Below are 11,320 nucleotides of genomic sequence, written 5' to 3'. Positions count from 1 at the left end.
AATGGCTGAGAGGCTTCACCAGTATAGTGCCGACAGTGGAACTTCAACTCTTAAAGGAGAATGTGGTGAAAATCAGACAATAGATACAATATAATGTAGATACAATAAACACATTGACAATAGACAATACACATATTGTATTGTCTATACAATACAATAGACAATAGAAAATAGAAAACAGATACGGACTGCTTTTTGCTTCAACACATTTGGTAGCACAACATAAAAGTAAAAATGACTAAATAATGAATGAGAATTGAATCAAGAACCTGAGAGAAACTGAGTCAAGTGAGTGCAAGAGCTGCTAAAACAAACCTGTCAAACTTCCTCTGATTAACCCTTTCATGCATCGTGGTTACGGTAGTGGACAGCTATTTTAAAAGCCATTTTCTTGTATATGTATGGGCATTTATGTTATTATTGCACACAGACCACTGAAGTGGACACTAGTGCATCATAAAATACACTGCCATCTGCTGTCCATCCCTTGCAAGTTCAGTTTTTTCTTCCTCAAATCCAAGATGGCTGACAACAGACAGAAAACCCTGTCAAGTTTTTATTTATTTATTTTTTTTTTTGAAACCCTGTCAAGTAGCTTGGCAATATCCTGTCAGTCCTACAGTAGAAGATTCTTGCAGCTAAAAAATATGGTAACATCAAGTAACATCTAAAGAATAGTAATATATTTTCCAAGTATTGACTTTATATTGGGATTTTGGGGGACCATCCAGACAAGAGTTCATCTGAACTTATTGACAGTGTAGATGGATCTTCAACAGGTCTCTGAGCCTCTGTTGTCTGGACCACACTGTACACTGTTGATGGATCCACGACTTCCTAAGCTTCAGTCCTGAAAGAGTGATTGTGAAGGATAACAGTACAAATTATGAAATGTTATATTTGTAAATATTTACATTTTATAAAAGACAACTTCGGCACTTTTTCCCCTGTTGTTCATCCAATTCTCAGTTTTTAAAAATGTTATTCTAAATATATACATTATTCGGTTTTAAATGAGTAAGATGTTCTGAGAGAACAAGGTCTTACCTCGGGCTATAATTGACCATAGAATACTCTACGCTCTCATTTTCCTCCTGCCCAAGTCTACAGGCTCCGTTGGATCTCGTGTTCATATAGAGACAATCATTTGGATTCCTCATCAATCGCACACTGGCATAGTGAAGGTCCTTCTGCTCCTCTGACTGATGGGGTTCACACTGCAGGGACAAATGCATTTCTAGATCATTAATGTCCTGACATTTCAACTGCAGAAACCATTGTTGGTAGAGATGAAATGTATGGCTCTTCAAAGGAAACCGTATCTTGATAATTCATTCATTTTCTGAATGTGTGGATCTGGTTTTAAAGTCTTTTAAAGTTCAGATACAGTCGTATTATTTCTGTTTCTGGTGTGCTTCAGGACTCATAAACATAAAAGCCACATAAACTTTTATGGTTACTTTATGAAAGTTGCAGGATCATTCAAGGATTCAATGATTCAAGGTTCTTTATTTGTTGTACACCACATGTGGTACATGTGGTGGAACGAAACTGTGTACACAGGGTCCCAGTTACATCCAACAAAAGTATTAAAATGTAAAAGAAAAGCAGTAATAAAACCTAAAATATGAACTAAGAAAAACATCAACTAAAAATATACTAAGCACTTGTAGCATAAAAACAATATGCTGAACAGCAGCACGAACATGAGTCTGTGTGAGCAGATGAGCATGAATGAACACAGCAACATGAAACAGATCAGCAGCAACATGATGTGATTTTTTTTCACAGTGGTTATCCTTGTTAGAGATTCATGAGTCCCCCGTGACCCAAAATGGAATGGAATGGGTAAAAGATAATGGATGGATGGACGTAGTCTAACAGCCTCAGGGTAGAAGCTGTTCCTCAGTCTAGTGATTCTAGACTTAATGGTCCTTAACCTCCTGCCTGAGGGGAGCGTGGCAAAAAGTGTGTGTGCTGGGTGAGTGGAGTCCTTCATGATGCAGATGGTCCTCTTCCTGCATTTAGTGGTGTAGATGTCTGTGATGGTGGGGAGGCTGACTCCAACAGACTTCTGTGTAGCCTTCACCACTCTCTGCCACCATCATTGTGCATCACCATGATGTTCAGTCTTAGAGTTAAATTTGGTGCATCTCATTTACCCTAGAGCTGGAGCATCTGGCTCACCAAAACAAATAAAAAGAGCTAACTCTTTCAGCTCTCCAACAGCATTCTAATAAAAGCTACGTCAAACTTACATGCACATCCAGGTTGTTTTTTTAATTATTATTTTATTTTAGAGGATCCTGATCATTGGACTCAGTTCACCAAAAATCAGCATTTTTTTAGTGAGCTGAGCTAAATGATTATAATTCAAGAAGAAACACCTTCCCATCACAGGCTGCAGGTATGCAAATTTTAATGAATGTTCTACAAAAATACACGTGTAATTTCATTGTTACTGTCAAAAAACATACCTAAGCTCAATATTGCATAACGGTGTCTTCCCAAGTAAACTTGGAATACCCTGATGCATGCTCAATAATCCATATCCTGATGCATGCTCAATAATCCATATCCACTTCTTCCTTTTTGGGTTGCGGGGGTCACTAGTGCCCATGTCCAGCCATCACAGTGCAAGAGGCAGGGGACACCCTGGACAGGTCTCCAGTCCATCACAGGGCCACAAAGAGACAAACAAGACAACCAACCATTCACACACTCAATCACACCTAGGGACAATTTAGAGTTACCAAACATGCATGTTCTTGGTCTGTGGGATGAAATCGGAGTATCTGAAGAAAACCCACACATGCACTGAGAGAACATGCAAACTCCACCCAGGAAGGCCCCCAGACCGGGATTTGAACCGGGGTAACCTGCTCGCTGAGAGGCAGCAGCTCTACCAACTGATCCAACGTGCTGCCCGCATGCTCAATAAATCCAGGTAGAAAAAAAATCTAATTAGTTTCAGTCAGGTCCTTTGGACGGATTCTTGTTTGTTGAAACGTTGTCTTTTATCCAAAAGACTTCATCGGTCTGAGGAGCTGCAACAAACTCAGTCTTTTAAGTTTTGCACTCGCATAGTGGGCCAACCAGTTTGATGGTGATAAGCTGGTTTCTGTTTTGCTGGCTTTATTACCTGAATTACTGAGTATGAGCTTGATGTTTTGAACCACTGGGAAAGGGTGGACTCCAGATATCACCATTAAACTGGTTGGCCCTCTGTGCGTGTGCTGCTTAAAAGACTGAGTGTGCTCCTCGGACTGATGAAGTCCTTTGGATGAACGACAAACAAACCATCCAGAGGACCTGACTTAACTTTTTTCGGGCTTGTAAAATAAACTGGGAATTATTTTACTTGTTACACACAATTGTCAAAAAAAAAAAAAAAATCCAAATACAGTATTCATTTTTAACAAAACTGTTGACGTGTTCGTCTTTTCCTGTACCTTGTCTGCACTAAATGAATGGTCCTAACAGAAGTCAGAACGGTTTTCATTCATCTGATGTTCCTCACCTGTTCACTGGTGTCAGGTCTTTTTCCATGTTCACTTGAAGGTCCTGAAGGTTTTCGCTTTCTATTTTGACAACAAAAAAAAAACACCTAGTTACCAAATTGGCAGCTAATATGGCTGAATAGCAAAGATTTGAAGTAAGAAAGACAAACTCACTTCATCAAAAAGAAAACAAGGACAAGTATGATGAGGATGATGAGAACCATAACTGATGTTCCAGTGACTACTGACTTCCATGCCGCTGGAAATGTGAAATCAAGATTAAACTGGATTAAAATGGGCCTTGTTCAGACTACTTGGCAAAAACACACTTTTCTGTGTTATTAGGTGCACGTAGCTCAAACCTCCACCTTTTGCTGTTGACAAATTGATGATTATCGCTGGCATTTAAAGCAAACTATCATTTTTCCATGACTTAAAATTCAAGTAATGGTTCCCAAACTTTTCAACTTCAGACCCACAAAGGAACTTGGAACCCTGCTACCTTAGGTTGAGGTATTCAAACACTGTTAATATGCCAAATAACCATGGTCATTATGGCAATAGCAACAATTAGACTGTTTTATTTTGTTTTATAATTACATTTTATCCCATCCATCCATCCATTATCTTTACCCGCTTATTCCATTTTGGGTCACGAGGGTCGCTGGTGCCCATGTCCAGCAATCACTGTGCGAGGGGCGGGGTACGCCCTGGACGGGTCGCAAGTCCATCACAGGGCACATTTTATCCCAAAAAAGCATAATTAAAATATATATTTTTTTAATTATTTGATTTTGTTTATAGGCATCTTCCCATTCAAATTTTATGGTGAACTTTAGCATCTGATGATGGACATGAAACTTTACCTTCCACAACAGCCACATGTACCGTGGAGTTTTTATGTCCCAATCTGTTGTGAACTTTACAGGAATAGTTTCCGCTGTGCTCATGTTTTATGTTGTTGATGGTGATGTTTTGTCCTGAAATCTTTGGCGATTTCTCTTCCTGCTTGTACCAGGTATATTCAGCTGCCGGGTTAGCATCACTGCTACAGGTCAGCGTCACTGAACTGCCCTCCATGATATTACCAGAAGGACTCATCAACACAAAGGGAAGATCTGGAGCATCTGCAAGAGAAGGAAAATTTGCTTACAGCATTATAGGGATATACATAAATCCTTAATTGTAGTAGCTGGGCAAACGTCAAATTTTAATTTTAGCAACAAGATTTTATGTTAAATAGTATGTATCCTTCATAAGATGACTATGAGAATGTTATAAGGTACAATACATTTTCTAATTGCAAATGAACAATAAAAAGTCTCACATTTAACATCAATCTTGACTTCATAAGAAGTTTTTTCTCCCCTGGAGTTGAAGGCTTTACAGACGTACAGTCCAGACTTGGATCGTTTGATTGAACTGAAGATGAGCTGTGTTTTGACACCAACAGGTCCAGGTTCACCTTGCTTGTACCATGTGTAATTAGCTGCTGGGTTAGCATCGCTGCTACAGGTCAGATTCAGAGGACTACCCTCAACAATATCACCAGAGAGACTCGCTGACACAGAGGCAAGTTTTGGAGCATCTGAGAAACAAAACAACAAAGACGGAATTATTAACATTAGCCTATACAGACATGATTTTTTTAAAATAATGATAACTTACAGAGAACATCCACAAACAGAGATGAAGAGTTGAGTTGTCCATAGCGATTTTCAGACATGCAAAGGTAGTTTCCTCTGTCTTCAGAGGTGATGAAGGGAAAATTAACATCTCTGGACCATGAAAGGAATTTATTGTCCTTGTACCAGGAGTAATAAGCTGCTGGGTTAGCATCACTGCTGCAGGTCAGATTCAGTGGTTTACCCTCTTCTACTGGACCAGAGGGACTCACTGACACGGAGGAGAACTTTGGACCATCTGCATTCATGAACACAGATTATTATGACTTAAATAGATCACTTGGACAAAATGTATGTTTAACTCATTTGTGTCACGAATACCAAAATATGAAAATAGCTTGATGAAGTTTCTAAACTGGTCTGAAGGAAAATCAAATAAATGAATCCTATTTGACCTTTGGATGCACTAAGAGCAGGATAAAACTGGACCAGGCAGAGAAAATGTCGACCATCGCTGTTGCAGCTCAGTAAGTCTAAGTATCGGTAACCTGACGTAAAACAAACGAACTCTGAGACCCAAAAATGTACTTTGTAGTACAAACTCACAACAACAACAGAATCTTACCTTTGAGAAAAATATTTGATCTAATAAAGTGTTTTTTTCAAGCTATTAGTTCAATTTGGGCAGCACGGTGGCGCAACTGGTAGAGCTGCTGCCTCTCAGCGAGCAGGTCCCTGATTCAAACCCCGGTCCAGGGGCCTTTCTGGGTGGAGTTTGCATGTTCTTTCTGTGCATGTGTGGGTTTTCTCCGGGTACTCTGGTTTCCTCCCACAGACCAAAAACATGCATGTTAGGCTGATTGGTAACTCTAAATTGTCCCTAGGTGTGAGTGAGAGGGTGAATGGTTGTTTGTCTCGTTTGTCTCTATGTGGCACTGTGAAGGACTTGCGACCCGTCCAGGGTGTACCCCGCCCTTAGCACAGTGATTGCTGGACATGGGCACCAGCAACCCCCGTGACCCAAAAATGGAATAAGCGGGTAAAGATAATGGATTGATGGATGGATAGTTCAATTTGTGAATGACAAAAAATGTTAAATCGTGTCATCTGGACCAGTTTCTTTAAGTGAGAAACATTTCGTATCCCCTGTCCGAAAGACTTTGTCAGTCTTCGGCCTGCCAACCAGATCTGTCCATAGGTAGCCTTCATTTCAACCTCCTGTTGGCTTGAAACATGCAAACAGGGCCCACCCGTCCAAAACAATCAACCATCATGTACAACAATCAAATGATTTAGGCCAGATGGCCAACTTGCTACTCACAGAGACAGCCGGAGGACAACCAAGGCCAAAATGGTTCAGAAAAAGGTTTGTAAGCTCAATCATCCAGGTAGATAACAACAAAAAAGTTAAATCATAACATCTGGAGCAGTTTCTTTAAATGAGAAACTTTTCATCCCCATCCGGAGGACAACCCTTCTTCTGAGCCACTTTGTCTTTGGTTGTCCTCAGGTTGTTTCTGTGAGTAGTAAGTTGGCCATCTGACCTAAAACATTTGATTGCTGTTAATGATGGCTGACATTCGAAGTCCTCTGGATGGGAGATGAAACATTTCTCACTTGAATAAACTGGTTCAGATTGCATGCTTTAACCTTTTTTGTTGTTATCTACCTGAATGGTTGAGCTTACAAAGTTTTATTTTTAATTTGTGAATGACTTCTTAATTTTTCCTCAAAGATCAAGCTGAGACTTCAGCAATACAATAAAGTATTATTTTAATTTTAAGAACTCTACCCTAAATAAAAAATAAAAAATCAACAAAGCAAAAATCAAAAGTCACACTTTAATTAATCATATCTTTTACTTATTTAACGTTGTAATGTGTTTATTTTACTCACATTTCACATTGATTTCTAAACTTGAAGAAATGCTGCTTCTGGGATACTTTGCTAGGCAGTAATACACTCCAGAGTCAGAGGGCTTGATGGAGCTGAAGACATGTTGTTGTTCTTTACTAAGTTGTTGAAAATCTTGGCTGCCATGTTTTTTGTACCAGGTGTATTTGGGGGGTGTTTGGTAAGTATTGCTCCTGCAGGTCAGAGTCACTGAGCTGTCCTCCAAGATCTCACCAAAGTGAGAAACAGACACAAAGAGACTAGTTGAAACATCTGGAGAAAACAAACAGAATTTAAATAGAAAATGCAATAAAATCACATGGTTTAGAACCCCCCCCCCCCCACACACACCTTTTAAAAGTAATAATCATATGTCGTCTCCCCTCCCCTGCAGAATGTCTGCGTCACTATGTGCTTATGTGCGGGGAGTTTTTTTCAATTTCAGGCTATCTTTACTCAGCCAAGGAATGAGAGTCTGTTAGGATTTTTTTCCCCTCCAACTCCTATACATGTTGTCATTTTCATTACGTTTTTGTCTGTCCAAACACTTGTAAATGAGTCTTCGAGGCACAATGTGATTTATCTGTATAAATAAAGGTTGAATGAAAAAAAAAATACTGATAATGAAAAAAATATAATTTGTACTTTGTTTATGAAAAGAAAGTCCAAGCCAAAACTGTTTTGGTCATTGTAAAATAATATATATTACGACATTTAATTCAGACTTTATTCTCTCATCGGACTGAAGGTGAACTTACACGCTGCGAGAGATGGAAACTTGGCGTATTCTTCCAAGGCACAGTAAAATGCATCTGCATTATCAAATTGCTGCAATATATGCCTTTTGTTTTCTTTTAATCGTTTTTTGTTCTTGAACCAGATGTAGGAAACAGAATCCGGCAGCTGACAGTCACTGTGACATGTTAGCTCAGTCCTGGGAGGATACTGATAGTCAGTTGATCTCCTCGCAATAACCTGCAGCTGTGGATCTAAAACAAACAAATTCATGTTGAATGTACCGAATACGAACAGATTTATTGTAGTGAGTGAATCATGTTGAAAAAGACATTCAGTACTGTTACCTGTTACAGACAACGTGACTCCTGGTAAACCAGTATATTTTCCATAGTTTGTTGTGAACCTGAACTTGTACTCAGCTGAGTCACTTTCCCTCAGATCAGTAATAGAAAGCTGACAAACGTGGTTCACACAGTGATACTGCACGCGGTTTGAAAAAGTTGGATCAGTTTTCAAATCCACATACATGTAATTAGTTTGTTTTATAAACCAGAATGTTTCTCCAACTTCTGTATTTTTGCCATTTATTTGGAGCGGGTATTCATAAGAGCAGTTTATTGTTACTGCGGATCCTTTTAAAGCACAGATCTGAAGAGGACCGCAAGTCACCCCCCAGCCATTCCCACCATGCACAGCTGCAAGATTGAGCACAATTAGAAGAACAATACTTATGGTATATGATAACATGTAAAGCCTGAGCATTTCCGGAAAAAAAGTAAATAATTAAATGTACAAGTAAATAAATAATTAAAACCTGGAGATATATTTGAGTCAATCATTTATACGTATCTCTATGAGCAACTATAAAAGCATAAACCGTTTTGAAAGCACAAAATATTTAGAAAAAAATCTTAAGCTATTAAATTTTCATCATTGCATTTCTGCATATTAATAGGCAAAACAAAGCAAATAAAAACTACTTAACACCCTTGCTCACAAAAAAAAGAAAGCTTTTAAAATTGGTTTAAAACCAGTAATTAGCCGTTCAGGAAAAAAGTTTTAGAAAAACGTGCTGAACGTGAATAAATTTGTCCCGTGGTTATAAAACAAGTATTAACATTTCTAAGCTGTTGGTAGTTAAAAAGGATTGAATTTATATATGTCTTTTAAAATATAAACGTCAAGATTATGACGTTACTCATCACTTTATTGGCCGTGAAATTGCCTCACCGCATCCAAAATCATATGAGCTAAAGCACATGATACAATTCAAAAACTTTTTTCCTGAAAAAATAAAATAAAAATATTAAAAGGATTTTTTAAAATCTTGTTTAAGTATAAACACTACGACATAAGAAGATGTACATTACCTGACACAGTGAGAAGGAGAAAAACCACTCTGTTTACTTCAGTAAAACTCATAGCTGCTTTTTTATTCTCTTTGAGGAAAAGTAATATTTGTGTGCGAGCAATTCTTTTACAGTTCAAAGTCAGAACTGTACTGCTGGGAAGACAGAAGTTGTCTCTATGCAAAACTTACTTTCCCCATCAAGTTGTTAAAAATACACCCAACTTCCTTCCCTTTTTGCTCATCTGCATGCATGATCAGTCAAAACTCAGAAAAATAAAAGCAAATCAACAAATTGCTCAAATTAAACTGCTTACACAGCAGAAATTTATCTATAAATAATACAATTTGTGGCGGCACGGTGAATCAGTAGGTAGAGCTGTTGCCTCTCAGTGAGCAGGTAGCCCTGGTTCAAATCCCAGCCCCGGACCTTTCTGGGTGGAGTTTGCATGTTCTCTCCGTGCATGCATGGGTTTCCCCCGGGTACTCCAGTTTTCTCCCACAGACCAAAAACAAGTCTGTTAAGCTGATTGGTAACTCTAAATTGTCCCTAGGTTTGAATGAGAGAGTGAATGGTTGTTTGTCTCGTTTGTCTCTATGTGTCCCTTTGATGGACTGGAGACCTGTCCAGGGTGTCCCCTGCTTCTCGCACAGTGATACATGGGCACCAATGACCCCCTGCGACCTGAAAAGGAAGCAGGTAAAGATGATGGATGGATTATACAGATTTTTTTGTTATATAAAAAAAAAATGTGCCCAATAATATTTTAAAAATTGTGAAATTACCAAAATAATAGATTATCTACAGACAGGAAAAAAACAACAACAACAAAACAGGCCTGACTTTAACTCAGAGGAACAGAACAAAACTCCAACAACAATACAAGAGGATTTTTTTTCTAGGATTTAATCATACAACAGCTGCTGGGTAAATCTGAGCAAAAACCAATAATGACTGTATCTGCAGGCAGGAATGGAGCTTAACCTGAGAAGAACCGAGAAGAAGAAAGCTGAGTGGAATTGCAGGTATGGCAAAGTGGCCAAGGCGGTCCCTTAAACCGGACTGAGTGGGGGTGGGTGCCTGCAGTGGACTTAACTGGGGGCGTATTGTGCGGAGCCGATGAGAGTTGAGACAGTAGAACCATTAGAGTCTCTGGTGAGGGAGTTTGTCTTTACATAATTTAGTTTTGTCCTACCTGAAGATCTCTGAGGGAAGTGAAAGGCCAGACAGACTTCTCCTTAAGAGGTATGCAAAACAGGTGATCACATGAACATATTTGAAATAGGAAATTAGATTAGGAATCCAAAGAACACATGCAGCCCCACCTATTTAAAAACACCCACATGCCCCCCCCACACACACACACATATATGTATATATACATGCAGCCCCACCTATTTAAAAACACCCACACACCCATATATATATATACAGTATATCATTCACACAACCTAATTTTACTTAAAAAAAAAAAAGTAAATAACGTAATAACTTAGCTTGTGAATAACATTTGGTGATCCATCCTCAATTTTATACTTATCTGCAGTTATGGTGCCAAACAGAGCTTCAGGAGTTTAGTGTCCCTCACCCCAAGACCCCACCATGGAGTCAGGCCTGTGGGTGGGGCTCATCAGTGAGCACCTGCCTATACCCTTACTTAGGAGGCCCTTTGATGGATTTGCAACCGATCCTAGATGTCCCCCACTTTCTCTGCACAACTGATGGGGATTTGCACTCGCAATCCCTGTGATCCAAGCAAGGCGGGATTAACCATATGGGCAACTGGGCAACTGCCCAGGGGCCCACGATCTCTAAGGGGCCCAGGGCAGTGAGGGCACAAGCAAAATATCTGGTTATCTCCTGCTTTACTTGGAGCCCTGCGCTGCACAGAAACTGCTGCGCTTCCGCTGCATTTGGGCAGTCCCTCCTCCTCCCAGCTGCTGCAGCTGTTTTTTTGTTTTTTTTTTCAATCGGATCCTCGACTGTGCGACCTGTCAATCAACTCAGAAGGCGTGTCAGTAACTGACCAATCGACAACCTCAATTTGTCCCGAAGGTAAACGCCCCTTACCTGCTGACAAACTCATCAGTTTTTTTTTTCTTGAGAAACATCGTTTTAATGAAAACAACAAGTTTGTATCAGTTGTGAGATGATTTTAGCAGTTTTGTAGTTTTTTAATTTACTTAATGAAGAATAGTATGACTTAAAATCATTC

General features: G+C 39.3%; 1 protein-coding gene across 1 annotated transcript; it reads right to left on the bottom strand.

The window, feature by feature from the left end:
• Positions 1-1,043: 1,043 nt before the first annotated feature.
• Positions 1,044-8,518, bottom strand: LOC119423142 (B-cell receptor CD22-like). The gene is made up of 9 exons (XM_037690553.1): positions 8,101-8,518; positions 7,777-8,007; positions 7,022-7,291; positions 5,169-5,423; positions 4,966-5,088; positions 4,367-4,627; positions 3,675-3,759; positions 3,521-3,581; positions 1,044-1,217 (listed from the first exon to the last, which is right to left on the bottom strand). The coding sequence occupies exons 1-9, from the start codon at positions 8,516-8,518 to the stop codon at positions 1,044-1,046; spliced, it is 1,878 nt and encodes a 625-aa protein (XP_037546481.1).
• Positions 8,519-11,320: the final 2,802 nt, after the last annotated feature.

This window comes from Nematolebias whitei, chromosome 16 (assembly GCF_014905685.2).
Source record: "Nematolebias whitei isolate Nwh7 chromosome 16, NemWhi1, whole genome shotgun sequence".
Lineage (NCBI taxonomy): Eukaryota > Metazoa > Chordata > Actinopteri > Cyprinodontiformes > Rivulidae > Nematolebias > Nematolebias whitei.
The sequence above is the reverse complement of the archived record's forward strand: the minus strand, read 5'-3'. Positions and strand labels throughout refer to the sequence as shown.